The 14,542-nt window shown below is 37.2% G+C and overlaps 1 protein-coding gene across 3 annotated transcripts in view; it reads right to left on the reverse strand.

The window, feature by feature from the left end:
• NSF (N-ethylmaleimide sensitive factor, vesicle fusing ATPase) overlaps positions 1 to 14,542 on the reverse strand; it is a gene marked incomplete at its 3' end in the record, with an annotated part of 126,819 nt that overhangs the window by 31,264 nt on the left and 81,013 nt on the right. For all 3 annotated transcript variants that reach the window (XM_081027499.1, XM_081027498.1, XM_081027500.1), the window contains exons 13-15: positions 12,374 to 12,469; positions 11,364 to 11,520; positions 8,137 to 8,270 (exon numbers count right to left, since the gene is read on the reverse strand). In XM_081027499.1, the coding sequence (XP_080883625.1) occupies positions 8,137 to 8,270; positions 11,364 to 11,520; positions 12,374 to 12,469 (387 nt within the window). The remainder of the gene's footprint in view (positions 1 to 8,136; positions 8,271 to 11,363; positions 11,521 to 12,373; positions 12,470 to 14,542) is intronic.

A 14,542-nucleotide genomic window follows, 5' to 3' on the forward strand; every position in this document is an offset into this window, starting at 1 on the left:
ATCTTGGAGTGTTGCTCTATTTAGTCATTCAACAAATGTTTTTTAAATTCCTATTGTGTGTCAAACAATAATGAAGGCAGTAGAGAGAGTAATGAATAAGACAAATATGACCCTACCTTCACAAAACTTAGTGGTGGAAGCAGGTGACATGTAACTACAATGAGCGTGGCATAATGCCAGAGGAAATACATGATGATTGGTGGTATTGAGCAAGAGAGCTGTGGTGGTCATGGGGGGAGGGTCCCCAAAAACATCCTGGTTCTCTTTCTGGCATGTTATAGGATTATACTTCTTTACCCTCTCTTAAGTTAAGTATGATTATGGGGCTTACTTTGGTTACTGACATGTGAGGAAAAATGTATCACTTTCAGAAAGAAGCTTTAAGAGCCACTAAAGCCACTTATGGTTCGCCATATTCCCTTTATCCTGCCTTGGCTATTATGGAATCACATGTGGGATGGAGCCTCTACTATCTATTAGCCTGAGTCTCTGAGAAACTACAAGGAGCAGAGTTGTCTCTCTGAGCCATGATGGACAGGTACTGGGAGCAAGAAACAAACTGTTATGTTAAGGCACTGAGATTTGGGGGTTGCTCGTTATTGCAGCGTAACTTAGCCTATCCTGACTGACAGAGGCTGATGGGAGTCAATGCTGCACTCCTAAATTTAGGAAGTGACATTTAAGTTGAGACCTGAGGACGAACAACCAGTAGAAGACAGCAAAGAAAGTGGTCTAAGCAGAGCATACTGAATATGAGGAGGCAGAGAGGTGAGAAAATTCAAGAGCACTGCAGAAGCTGACATGTAGTCAATAAGAATGAAAATGAAGAGGTGGCAGTGTTGGTGTGGTGTGTGTGGGGAATGGTGGGTGAGAGATGAAGTCAAAGAGAAGTGGAAGAGACAATGGAAAAGACTGGAAGCTGTTCCACTGTGGTTCTTTGCTATTTTTTGAAGACTGGACCAATACAACAGTCAACGTAATCTTATAAACTCAGGTGAGTTAAAGGAGTCACTGAAAATAATGCTTTGTTCTTCAAAATATTTTTCAGAATTCTACTAAAGGCTCTGATGCAGCATATAATTCTGTCTGTTGAGCTGTAATATGGATTAGAGCCACAGGACCCAGGAGCCTGCTTTCTACACTGTTCCTGAATCAGCCCTTCTCCCTTCTTAAAAGCAGTATAGAGATGACACAGCTACAGGGACATTAAGGACACTGCCTGGGTCTAAACTGATGATAAATTGTCATGTAGTCTCATCAACTTATCTCAGACACTGTGATTCAGGAAGCATTACAAATCACTTGACAGTTGACTGCATGGGCTACCTATGACATTTTAGAAAAAAAATACCTACAGCAGTCATTTCATGTTTTTTTTACAGACTGCTCTCAATGTACTAATTACTATCACAGGGAGAGGAGTAATCACAGGTGACTCTTAACAACATACTAACCATGACCAAGGCAATGCAATTCCAGTTGTAACTTGACCAGTTTCAGTGGACCAGTCAACTGAAACTTCTTTGGGGAGCAACTCAGCTCTAATTTAAATACACACACCCCTTTTACCTCTTACACATTCTTTGCCTTATCCTGTCACAAGTGCAATACAAGGTCTCACTCTCCTGCTGGATTCGTGTTTTCTGCCTCATCTCCTCAGCCCCTTCCATTCTTGGCGTCCTGGCCCAGGCCCAGGGAATTGTTTACTAAGAAGATACTCAGATTCGACTGGGAGTAGGTGCCAGTAGGTGCCTACATGGGAGTAGGTGCCAGACTAAAATCTAAGTGAGGTATTTACAGACTAAGCCGGGACATTCTACCACAACTTAGGCAGAGAAACCTGAAAAGGAGAAGTACTGGCAGGAAAGATGAAAACAAACCAAAAAGGTACAATTGTTCAAACGACCCCTGTTAGAAACCTGCAAGTGAAGTGCCAAACTTCCCCATCAGTCACAGCACACACGCCGTGCCTGCTCTAGAGCAAATGACGCCAGTGCACCAGTTAGCCGGGGGGGGGCTGACGCTGGGGCTAACGCAGCTAAATCTTACAGGCTCTTTAAAAAATTAATTTTCAGTTCTGATCCTCTCATGTAGTAAGATGAAAGTATGATGCTCAAGCCTTTTCTTGCTGGGGAGGTTATCAGTAGGGGATCATGGAAGTGATCGTGCAAACCAGGACACTTGAAAGCGGGGAGCTGTTAATAAACTTGCTGGAACAACAGGTAAAAACCAGGATTGCTCAAAGCAAACTGAAGTGTCTGATCATCCTAGTTTTATCCGGGAGTTTCCTGTAGAGCAGGTAAAATTATCAGCGCACACACACGCGTACATATGTACGTGTGTGTGTGTGTGTGTGTGTGTGTGTGTGTGTGTATACCTAGCCTTAATGTCGGGTGAGAAGTCTGAAGGAGAAGGCTAAAGAAAAACAATGGGAAGAACCGAAGAAAGAAAAAGTGTGAAAACGAGTGGCATTAGCCACCATGGAACTACTGAAGACTGTTCTGTAAGATGAAGAGCATTTCTAGAAAACACAGAATGCCATAGTCTATTTCTAGCTGTGAACATAAAGAGACTGCCATCTTCAAACTCTCTGGTACCACCTCTCTTATGTGCAAAGGTAGGTGGTGGGTCATACAAGGCGACTTAGAATGTGAGGAGCCTGGGCTTGTGGCAGGAGCAGCCTGGCTGCAGGAAAAGGAGGTCTGGGGTTCCTCACACACAGGGGTGAAGGGCAGTCTGAATGTGGTCCTTGGGGACACTGCAAACTCCCTAGGCACACAGCCCACTGCTAGAATCTACAGACAAACTGGGAGACACCTGTGTGCAGGGGAGGGGCAGCCGCTGCAGATGCTGGAGTCTGTATGGATACAAATGGAACATGCCAGCAGTAGCCCCGTGTTAATCCCAGCCTTTTAGAATCACAAACCATAGCAAAGTGTGTTCTAAGTAGATTCGGTCCTCCATTTTATATAAACTCTTCAGTTCTCTCAGGTAAATGAAGCCAAATTCTCTGCTTCTTTTGAGGCTGAAACAGTTCATCTCAGTTCTGAGGTGGTTGGCGTGAACTACCTAATTAGTAGGAATCTGATGACAGTAGCAATCGGATGACTTAAAAATCCCCAGTGTAGTAAGTCTGTCAACAATTAGTTGAAAGTATACTCTAATCATATTTGGTAGCATATAAAAACGTAAATGAGCAAATTCAAATCGGTGCTATCAGTAATAATCTCCAGTTTCTAAAAATAACTTGGGAGTACACCAAGCAAACATTAGCTGTCTTCTAATGAAACTGCCTCAGGAAGTGGACCTAAACTTCTGGCAAAGCAGTAACGCTTCCTGGAATGACCTTATTTGTTCTCCCTGCTTTTCAGGAAAAATTCTAACATTTTCACATAACACGAGCCACACAGAATGAGGTGTTCTTAATGGTATGAAAAGTCACAAGGTCTGAAAGTTCTAAAGATCTGCAGCACCCTCCTCTGTGTGCCAAACAGATGCAACCGCCAAAAGACAAAGTGCGTGAAACAAAACAACACCAGGCGCCCCGCACCCCCACCTCCGCCATCCAGGGACCCATAGTCACTTCCGGAGTGTCCACTTCTCTCAGTTAATACATGCACAAACTTCAACAAATGAGCTACATGATATATTAGGATGTTAACCCAAAACATCCAAATTCTGTTGCTTAGTAACTGCTGTCAAAAGATCCAATTTCCAGCTCTGCTCTTTGTATGGACTAAACCATGAAAAGAGGAGGATTAGGCACCATGATTCTGCTCTGTGCACACTACAATTTGCAGTGGGATTTACAGGAGGATATTCAAAGAAGATTATTTCTTTCTTGCAAAGCTAGTGGAAAGGAAAATTTCTTCCACTAATTTTCAGTCCTTTAAAAACAAGACAATATTATGTTATCAATGGGTATAGTTTTATAAATCACTGACATTTTTACTTAATTTTATTCAAACAATTTAGTCACATCAGATTGTTCATCTCAATACTGATTGTGCACTCAGAAAGCATCAAGATTAAATAATTAGTTAAAGTCAAATTCTATTACTTTCTTTTGTTTATTCAATGCCACTAATAGAACTAGTAAAACAGATTTCTAAAAAGATATAGATGCAAAAATGGATAATGAAATTAAAATTTTAAAATAGAATGAAGTTGGGAAAATAAACATAAATAGGGGAAAAGAGTTAGATCTGTGAATACTTCAAATATCTCATGGAACATATAGTACTGCCCCCCAGAATGTGAGGATAATACCTCATACAGACTTTGGCAGTATTGAGGAGTTTATGTATGGAGAAAGGACTTATTAAGCAAATTAAGAGAAGCACAAAGTGAATTTTAAATTAATTGAGAATAAACTAGTCTTATTTTTTTAACACCATCCATAGGCGAACAAAAAGCAGTAACTTAATTACAATGAAATCTTAGATAGTATTTCAAAGAAACCTAATGACCCTTTCTATTGACAAAAACTCTTACCTCTGGGTTTAAGTAATAAAATTGTACACAAATATATCCTATGAATTAACTATCCAGACCACTCCTCTTTAACAAATATTAATGTGTTATTATTAATATATTTCTGAGTTTCACAAACTATTGCCATTGTAAAATACTTTAAAAAATCTTTAAAATTGAGCATTTAGTCATTAAAATGTAGTTGAAAAAATAATTAAATGCCAATCTTTTACCTATGAAATTGGCAAATGCATATTTTAATAACATCAAGTGGGGGTGAGATCCAAAGAAACTGATGCTCTCATCTGATGGGGCCACTGGTGTCAATTGGTACAACTTTCTGACGAGGTGGTCTCCTATACATCATGAGCATTCTGACATAAAAGTTTTGATAGCAATACTGTCAAAAATCTTCAAAATATTCATATTTTTACCTTAGCAATACTGATTCTGAGAATTATCTTAAGGAAATAACCAAACGTGTGTACAACGTTAAGTAAAAATAAACACTTTACTAAGCATATACTATATCCCAAGGCACTGTGCGATACTTTACATAAATTACCATTTCATTTAATTCTTGTAATAACCCAAAGAGGTAGCTATCAATATTATCTTAATTTTATAAATGAGGAAACAAAGGTTTATAGGTTAAGTGACTATAACAGCTGGTAAATATGGTGGAGCTGGGATTCAAATTCTATTTGAAACCTAAGTTCAAGTTGTCAGCCAGTAAAATATAATGCTACTCTAAGAAAAATCTATTAAGAAAATGGGGGCAGTAATTTCCCTGGTTTGGTAGTTCTACAAATTATTATTTATAATTGTGAAAAAAATCTGGAAACAACCAAAATGTTCAACAAAAAGGGAATGTTTAAATGGATATTATGTAGCTATTAATTCAATATTCAGATACATTTTAATGACATTGAAAAAAGTTCATAATATATTAAGTGAAAAAAGTAGGATTAAAACAGTATGTCCAATGTGATCCCCAGTGTGTGTGTGTGTGTGTGTGTGTGTGTAGAAGAAAACTGGAGGACAAATATGCACTCATTTTTATTTTCTCCTATGTTCTTTTCTACATTTTCTAAATCATTTTTGTAATTAGGGAAAGCTACATTTGGGGGTGAGGTGGAGAAAAACACTTATTAGGAAAGAACTATTCTCTCAGGAATTATAAAAAAATTATAAATTATTTGTGCTCTGAAAAAATAATTAAAACATCTTTTTTCTATCCTCACACTGAAAAAGAAGGGAAGAGAACAGTGTGGGGAGATAGACTAAAACTACTAAAGAATGGCATTTATATTTCATTTTCAAAAGCAACCTGGAGGACTTAGCACCTTTAGACTGGTTTGAGCCCTAAGGCTTTTGTCAACCCATCATTAAGCAACAATCTGAAAATTCTTTGCAGGGAAAGATTTTGCAACATTTCTAATGTAGTTCTAAGACACCTATGCTTCATTCTTTTCTGTTCTGTACTTTAGTTACAAGGAATATTATTTCCCCAAGGAAACCCAAAAAGTATTTAATTAATTTATTATATATGTGTATATATGTATTTATTATACTGCTGAAACAGAAATAACTTTTGTAAATTTAAGGATGCATGGATGATCCAGACAGTGAATCATGAATCGAAACAATTTTAAATAAGCTTGTATAGACACTTATTTTCATATTCCTTAGCCTTCCACTCATTTAAAACTCTGCCTTGAAAGGCTTCAACAATTTAAAGATTAAATCATAAGTTATTAAGCCATTAATTTAACCATTTAAGCCTCTAAAATCAGCACATATTACCTTCCCCCCTCAAGTCAATTTGCAAGAGATTAAAATAATAAAAATGATAATATCTCACACTTACAAAGCAGCTTTGATCTGCAGGAGCCTAAAGTACTTTTTAAAAACTTTATAGAAAAGCTCGGACCATCCACCCACATCTCAAAGTACATCTAAGGCAGACGTTGGCAGCTGGTGAAAAGTAATGGAGTAATTTACCATCTGCACAGAAGATGACTACTTTTGAACAAGTATGAGGAACAGACTGAGTTAGAAAAATGCCAACAGAATTAGCTGTTCAATTAAATGGTAAGTTCAATGGCCACAGATTCCAAGACCTATTACGGTATTTAAATTTTTACCAGAGGAAGTGGCTTACGGGTTCCCTTTAGAAGGGAAAAAACAAAAAAAACTAACTCCTATCTACATTAGGGAAGTTATCAGTCCTGGTGATTCTGTCCAGATTTTCTCAAGGAGAGATACCACGGGTTTCACCTTAGATACAGAATAAACTTATTATGATATTTAAGTTCTTTTTGTGCCTGGCAACATTTCTCTCTCTTTCATACTCAATTTCAAAGAGCCTTATATAGAGTATTTATCTTGACATTTCAGTGTGTAGGGCTGGAATCCTGCTCCAAATTCTGCCTCCTCTGTTCATTTCAAGCGTCCTACACAAATAATTTCCTGCCACCTGCACAAACAACAGACTAACTTTTCAAACATATTTTTTTGAAGCCTGCTTCTTTTTAAATATTTCCTCTTCAGTCTCTTCTCTAAAGAAAAATGGAAGTAATTCTATCCTACATCTTTATAAAGAAAGGGCCTCTGAGGACGGTAAAAGAACACCTGGGTTGTCTTCATGGGGTAGCACTTCGATTCTCAAGATTCTTTTCCCTGATTCTGATTTTTCCACGTCTCTTTAACTTTTAGTCAGTTCTTATCTATAAAAGATCGAACATGGAAAAAAAGGATTTAAGTAAAGAAATACTCCGACTAGATACAAAATAAAATTTCTTCACTGTCTGGGAGTATACAGAATCAGAATGCCAATGGAAACACTGGCTACTAAGTGAGCGGAAACAGCCATTAAGAGTCTTCATCATTGATTTTTGTTGTTTTTTTAAAGAGTAGCCACCTACTATCTCAGAGGACTTATACGGCACTTGCTTGAATGTATGAGAGATGCACCAGATGATCTTAAGAGTCCTTTCAGCTCTGGGATTCTATTCTACGCTGTTCTAACTTTCACTGATAGTTCAAAGTGGCCATATTGAGAAGATGACAAATGGCACCTGGATAAAGGAAGAAGGATCAAGACTACATTAAGCTGCCAAGCAGACTCTGATTAGCTAATATAGCACCATCCTTTAGTAGGGAGGTTTGAAAATATCTTTCCAATGATATAACCTCTGTATACAGTCAACTTAACTGACTCCTAACAGTAAGACTTTGTACACTGAAAGAACTTACAAAAATCTTAAATGTATTTGTTTCACTCTTAACTATGATATTTCTTTCAATCAAGTCAATACAAATTTAAGAAATGAAAATTCATCATAATATGTACTAAACAAAACATAATTTGGCAGATAAAAGTACTCTAATAAAAATGCATTGTAAAGTTAAACATATCTAAAATAGTTGCTGTTCTCCCCCAAAATTCTGCTGATAATTTAGTTCCACTTGAGAAGAACATTAGTTGCTATGGTTTTTCTGTGTGTGTGTGTGTATGTGTATGTGTGTGTATGTACATATATGTATGTGTGTATATATGTACACACACACATACACAAAGATAGATATATATATGCACGTGTGTATGCATATACACACCAAAGAGATAGGAAATTAAAATGAAAGTAAAAATTTTGATACCTTTTTCATGGCCTGACACTTGGCTGTCTCAGAAAAGCCAATCATCTTATCAGGAGAACAGATCTTGATGAAGGGGAAGTTGGATTCCTCTGAAATCTTTGCAGCTAAAGCAGTCTTCCCACTGTGAGGAGGGCCTGCATAAAGACATGAGCACGTCAGGGGAAAAAAGCCAACCTAAGCAAAGGGGAAGAAAACAAGTTGAAACTTTTATCCACAATGTACTGAGGTCTCAACTAGTTGCTCATTAACATTTCCTGACACAATTTCATGGCAGACGTGTTTTCTTTTATTTATTAGCAACGAAACTTAATGAACTGATTAGCATTTCTCAAAAGTATGATGAAATACATTCCTTCTTTCTTTCTCACATAGCCTTAATCTTTCAAACTTCTGGATAAATATATAAAATACAAGGGTTTGGCTTCTTTAAAAAAAGTGCATTCAAACACATATCAGTATTTATGTTATTACCGTGTTTTCCCGAAAATAAGACTTAGCTAGACAATCAGCTCTAATGCGTCTTTTGGAGAAAAAACTAATATAAGACCTGCTATTATATTATATTATATTATATTATATTATACTATATTATATTATATTATACCTGGTGTTATATTTATTATATTATATTGTATCATATTATAATTATATTATTAAGACCCGGTCTTCTATTATAGTAAAATAAGATCGGCTCTTATATTAATTTTTGCTCCAAAGGATGCATTAGAGCCAATTGTCCGGCTAGGTCTTATTTTCAGGGAAACACAGTAGCTCTATCAAATCATTTGTCTAACAAAAAAAATACAATCTTAGGAGATGATATTGGAGACAGGGAAAAACTGCCTTATTAGAAGCAGATGTGACTTAAAAAGCTAGAATTCTAAAGACGCAGGCTTTCTCATAAAGGCAACCCATATCTACAAACTTACCTGTATTCAGACAGCTCTTCTTCTTCCCTTTTGTGTATAATAGAAAATGTGTCCCTCTTCCACCCATAAACCAACCAATTCTTCCTTCCCATCTTCTCAGAAACCTGACATTATTGATAGTACCCTGTATGTTCCATCTCTTCCTCCTCCCTGAAGCCGTTTCAATAGCATTTAAACATGCTCTCACCTACCTAACAATATAATAAACCAAAAAACTCTTTCTGGCCCTCAATGCGACTCTTTCTTCTCCTCTCAAAATGGAACTTCCCTATGTGGTTATCTATGCTGGTTGCCTTCACTCTTCACCTTCCATCCATTCTCAAATAAACCCTATGGCTTCCATTTCCATTACACGGAACAGGCTCCCATCACAGTCATCAATGGCTTTCCAGTCACCGAATCCAACAGACATTTTATCTGCTGGGCTTTTAAGAATATTTGTACAATTGATAACTCTCCTCTTTCTTTAAATGCTTTTCTTTTCTTGGCTTCTGTGATAGCACATTCTCTTTTCCTCATTCTTACCTCCCTGGTTACTCTTGCTCAGTCTCCTTTGTCAGTTCTTTCCACTTTACCTAGTCCTTCAATGCTGACACACGTCAGAAATCACTTCCAAGCCCCCTTTTCTTCTCAGCCTATACCATTTCTGTGAGTTCATCCACCCCCTTGGATTCAACACCAGTCTATATACTGACAGCTCATGAATGTAAATGGCCAGCCAGACCTCCCTTCTGGGCACCAGACCTACGTATCCAGTGGGCTACTCAACATTTCCAATTCAGTGATTTTACAGGAACCTCACACTCAACATGCCCAAAACGAAACTCATGATTTTTCTTTCCTAAATCTGCTTCTCCACTAGGGTTCCCAATCTTAGTAAATAGTACCCTTTACCAGGCCGTGTATACTAGAAACCTGGGATCGTGTTTGATACCTGTACCTTATTCTGTCTAGTTACTTAATGTTTCTAATCTTTAGCTTCCCTAACTATAAAATAGGGATAACAGCTGCATCTCTTCTCAGGATTGAAGTGGGGTTTAAAGGAGATAATATGTGTAAAGTGATAGTACAGTGATGGGCAAATAGCAAGAGTTCAAGGAATGATAACTTAATTATAATTAATAATTAATTAATAATATTCATCATAATAATTACAGTCTCTTTTATTCTACCTCCTAAATATTTCTCAAAATGGTCTACTTATCTCCATCTTCATTACCATGGTTATTTCAAACTACAATCAGCTCTCATTAAGACTAACGTAACTGCTTCTAACCATTAAGGGACATCTTTTTTTGCCTCTCCAATCTAGTCTCACAAAGCAGTTGTGATGTTTTGAAAATACAAATCTGATCGCGTCACTTCACTACTTAAAACCCTACAATGGCTTTCCTTGCCCCTTAGATGGAGTCTAAATCTTTAACATGGTCTACACATCTTTGCACGAACTGGCTCCTGTCTACTTCTTCAGTCTCATGTCTAGCCAATGTCCCTTTCTATTTCAGTCTCCTTCCTGCCCAAGGCTTTTCCACATGCTGCTCCCTCTTCCTAGAACATCTTCTCGGATTAGGCTATCTGGCCAGCTTCTACTTATCTTTCAGGTCTTGGCTTCATGTGTTTCTCTTAGTGAACCCTCACCCCCAGAACTTTGGAAGGGTTAGATTCCTCTGTCATGTGGACTCGCTGAATGTTTCTCTTGAACTAATCATAACTATAAGCAAACAATTGGTGAATAGAATGTCCTTCCCTTTTTGTCTACTTGTAAAATCCTAACTGATTCTTCAAAGTCTAAAATAAATACCACTAAACACCACTCTAAATTAAACACTAAATTAAATTTTCTCGATCACGGCTGGGCAAAATGACTTGCATTCACACACACCTTGACACATATATACTGTAGTTAGGAATTTGTTTACATGTCTTTATTCATGACCAAACTGAACTCTGTGAATGTCTTTGCATCCCCAGGAACTAGTTCAAGGCCTAAAATGTAGTAAGTACTCAGTGAATATTTATTTAATTGAATAGAGTACTATGTGGTATTACCCAGTCTATTAAGTAACACAGAAATTTAGATACAAAACTAGTTGCTATCATTCATCAGTAACATTATATCCCCAAGAGAACTTTAACTTGTATTGGTACATAGGCTGGATTACTATTTGCAGATGATGAACAGGTTTAGAAATGAAAATAATTCATTTTCCTGGAATGTGCTAAATGGCTTTGTAAAAGTGCTGATTTTGATGTGTTTTTTTTTTTAATTTTTAATGCCATCTCATCATTTTTTCTCACCTTCCAAAAGGACGCTAACCAATGGTGTGCGGTCACTGTTTTTAGTCTGCTGAACCAGCAGCTCCCCGTCTTCTAGAACTCGTGTGACTGGATCGCCCCATTTGATGATGCCATTCATAATGTAACTTGCATAGTCCTCTTGGTTTGTGCCAAATGCCTGTGGAGGAAAAGGACAATTTAAAGTCTTTTGAGCATTGATAGTAAGAATTAAAATATTTATGTAAAAAAACCTGAAAAGCAAAAAGCCCCAAAACACTGTTAATAATTTCTCCTTTAACCATTTAACTTTTCACCCAATTGGGGGTGGGGGTGTGGAACCTGCATTGGGTGATTTAATGGAATAAAACAATAGATTCTAGGCTCAGATTCTACCAGAGCCCAAGCCCTTGTAATCCCTGAGAAAGGGTACGTTCCAACATGCTTGTTTCTGTAAGGAGTATATAGGTTTTGAGTGCATTTTAAGATAACTGACACCTTTTCTTAAAAGGGCACTTAGGATGATTAAGAGTTCTTAGAAACCATAGCAGTTAGAAGAACTAGAAGTTCCTCTAGTTTCAAGAAAAAGGCATGCCTTGGAGGAGGTTGGGGAAAGGTAGACAGAGAGGAGGATATGAGAGTTCATTTTAAATATCATAAATAACTAACATATGGAGGATGGATGAATTAGGATGAATTTTGTTTTCGGTAACTTTAGATTATATAAGAACCAATGAGAAAACAAATTCTAGTTCAATATAAAGAACTAATAATTAGTCTCAAAACGGAATGATCTGCTTCATAAGATGGTGAGCTCCCTATCACGAGAAGTATTTCAGTAGTTATGGTTAATTACCCAGCCATCGGTTAGTGTACAGATGTTTCTCATACTGGACACTTCCAATACTGAGATTTCCTGATTTTTCAAAACTACATATGATATAACCTCCCATAACACTAGGTAAAATGGTACTTGTTTTTCTCCTGAATTATTATTTTTTTTGGCTTATACATCACTCGATATTCATACTCACTGGTTTGATATCATTTTCCAAAGAGGCAAGGAAGTCCCCTCTTGTCACCTGAAGGCTTTCTGCTTTCTCCATGTCCACTTCGACTTTAGTACTGGCCTAGTTAAAAATGAAAACAAAATGTAAGGACTTCCAAGATTTAAGAATATTTTCAGCCTAAGAATGTAACACCTGAAGATTTTAAAAAGCATTATTTTCACAGACAAAAAAAGAAACCTCTCTCTCAAATTTACAAACATGTATACCTTTGCTTGAACAGTTCGATTTCTAGGAATTTATCCCAGAAATATTTCACAAATGTGTGCAAAGTTATATTACCAGGACATCTACTACAATAATCTGTAATAGGAGAAGACTAGAAGCAAATTAAATGTCCACCACATGGGTACCAGTTAAGTAAATTATGACATGTCTGCACCAAAGAACACTGACAGCCATTTCTTTCTAAATGAGGCACGAGGCAGAGAAAACACATAGAGGGTCTCTAAGAACAGTGGCTCTCAGCCTTGGCTGTATGTCAGAAGAACCTCTAGAGCGTTTGAAGGTATAGCTGCCCAACCCCACCCGCTTCAGGATTTTGACTTAACAGGTCCAGCAGAGGGTCCAGGCATCAATATTTTCATGAAGTGCCACAGGTAATTCTGATGCTCAACCAGGTTTGCAAACCATTATTGTCGGAGACCAAGGACCAAAAACTGCTTTGTACTCATACTTTGTGCTTGAAGAACCTAGGTGCCAGCTCCAATATTCTGCTGACTGCACCTGGAGCTGACACAGAACAGACATCTGGAGAAGCGTCAAGGCCTTTGTCAGCCTTGGAGCTGCCTGGACCTGATGAGTGATTGAGATACCAATACACTTTTTAATGTGACTGGGCTCACTCCCAATAGTACAAGGCAAGTGAGTCTAATTCTTAAAATGGGACTATGGTTTTTTAAAAAAGTTATCTTAAAAAAAATCTGATTATAAAACAAAAGTATGTTAAGCAATATCAACTCCTATCGATTACTATGAAATATGAGTCATGTTCCTTTAGGAACAGACTGCTGAGACACATAAAATGACAGACATCTTTTTTCAAGTTAGCTTTTTATGGGTTAAAAAGAGCTACGTCAGGAAACTGGACCAAAATGACAAACAGAACACATTTATTTATCTCCCTTCTTGCCCCAAGTCCCATGAAATAACAGAAAGTGAGAAAGGTTAAACAATGTGGAAGATACATCAAGATGTTTTCACACTGATCTAAGAGGAGTCTGAGAAGGAGAGAAGGGAATGATAGAGAGAAAAAAACAATAAAAAACAGAAGAAAAACAATTTTTCCACAGCTGAAGGAAGGTGTGTTTGCATTTTAAAGGGTTCAAATGAGTACTGATCAGGATAAATGAAAAGATGGCCACATCTACCTAGACACGCTGCTGCTAAATATCAGCGCACCAAAGGTGAAGAGAAAGTCCTAGAATCTTTTAGAAACCAAAAACAGGTTCCCTGCAAAAGAACCAGGATAAAACTGGCCTGATAACTTTCACTGGCAACACTAGAAACCAGAAGAAAATCTAACCACGGTGTTTTTCAAACTACATCTGGCTATCTATCCTAAAAAATGCTTTCCACGTGTACACTGGGAGACACAGGCAAGCATTTCCATGACAGCATTATGCACTGTTCTAGGCACTAGAGACAGCAGGAGGAGATAAACTTCCTGCCCTGTGGACCTTACATTTTAAATTGTGTCATAATAGTCTAGAATATTGTGCATTTGTCCAAAACAATCAAGACTTTGAAAGCTATCCAAGACATATTGTCAAGTAAAAAATATAAGCTGCAGTACAATTCCATTAATGTTTTTTTAAGCATATATGTTTATGAATATAAATGTAAAGAAAACAGATTACAAAGTTATATCCCAAATGTTGGCTACCCCTGGAGAGGGAAAGAGAAGGGGTGTCAGAGATGGCCGTTCTCACTTTTCCTTACATACTTTGGCATCCTGGAGTCTTCTACAAGAGAATGTATTCATGTACGACTTCTACATTTTTAAAAAGAGAGAAAGTAACAACTAATATTTAAATAGATAGACCAATATTCTACTTAAATAAAGAGAAAAATTAGCATTTAAATTGTTAATTGGCACAATTGTTAATTGCTTTCATTGGCACATATTAGGCATTC

Source organism: Rhinolophus hipposideros (assembly GCF_964194185.1).
Source record: "Rhinolophus hipposideros genome assembly, chromosome: 20".
In the NCBI taxonomy this organism is placed as follows: domain Eukaryota; kingdom Metazoa; phylum Chordata; class Mammalia; order Chiroptera; family Rhinolophidae; genus Rhinolophus; species Rhinolophus hipposideros.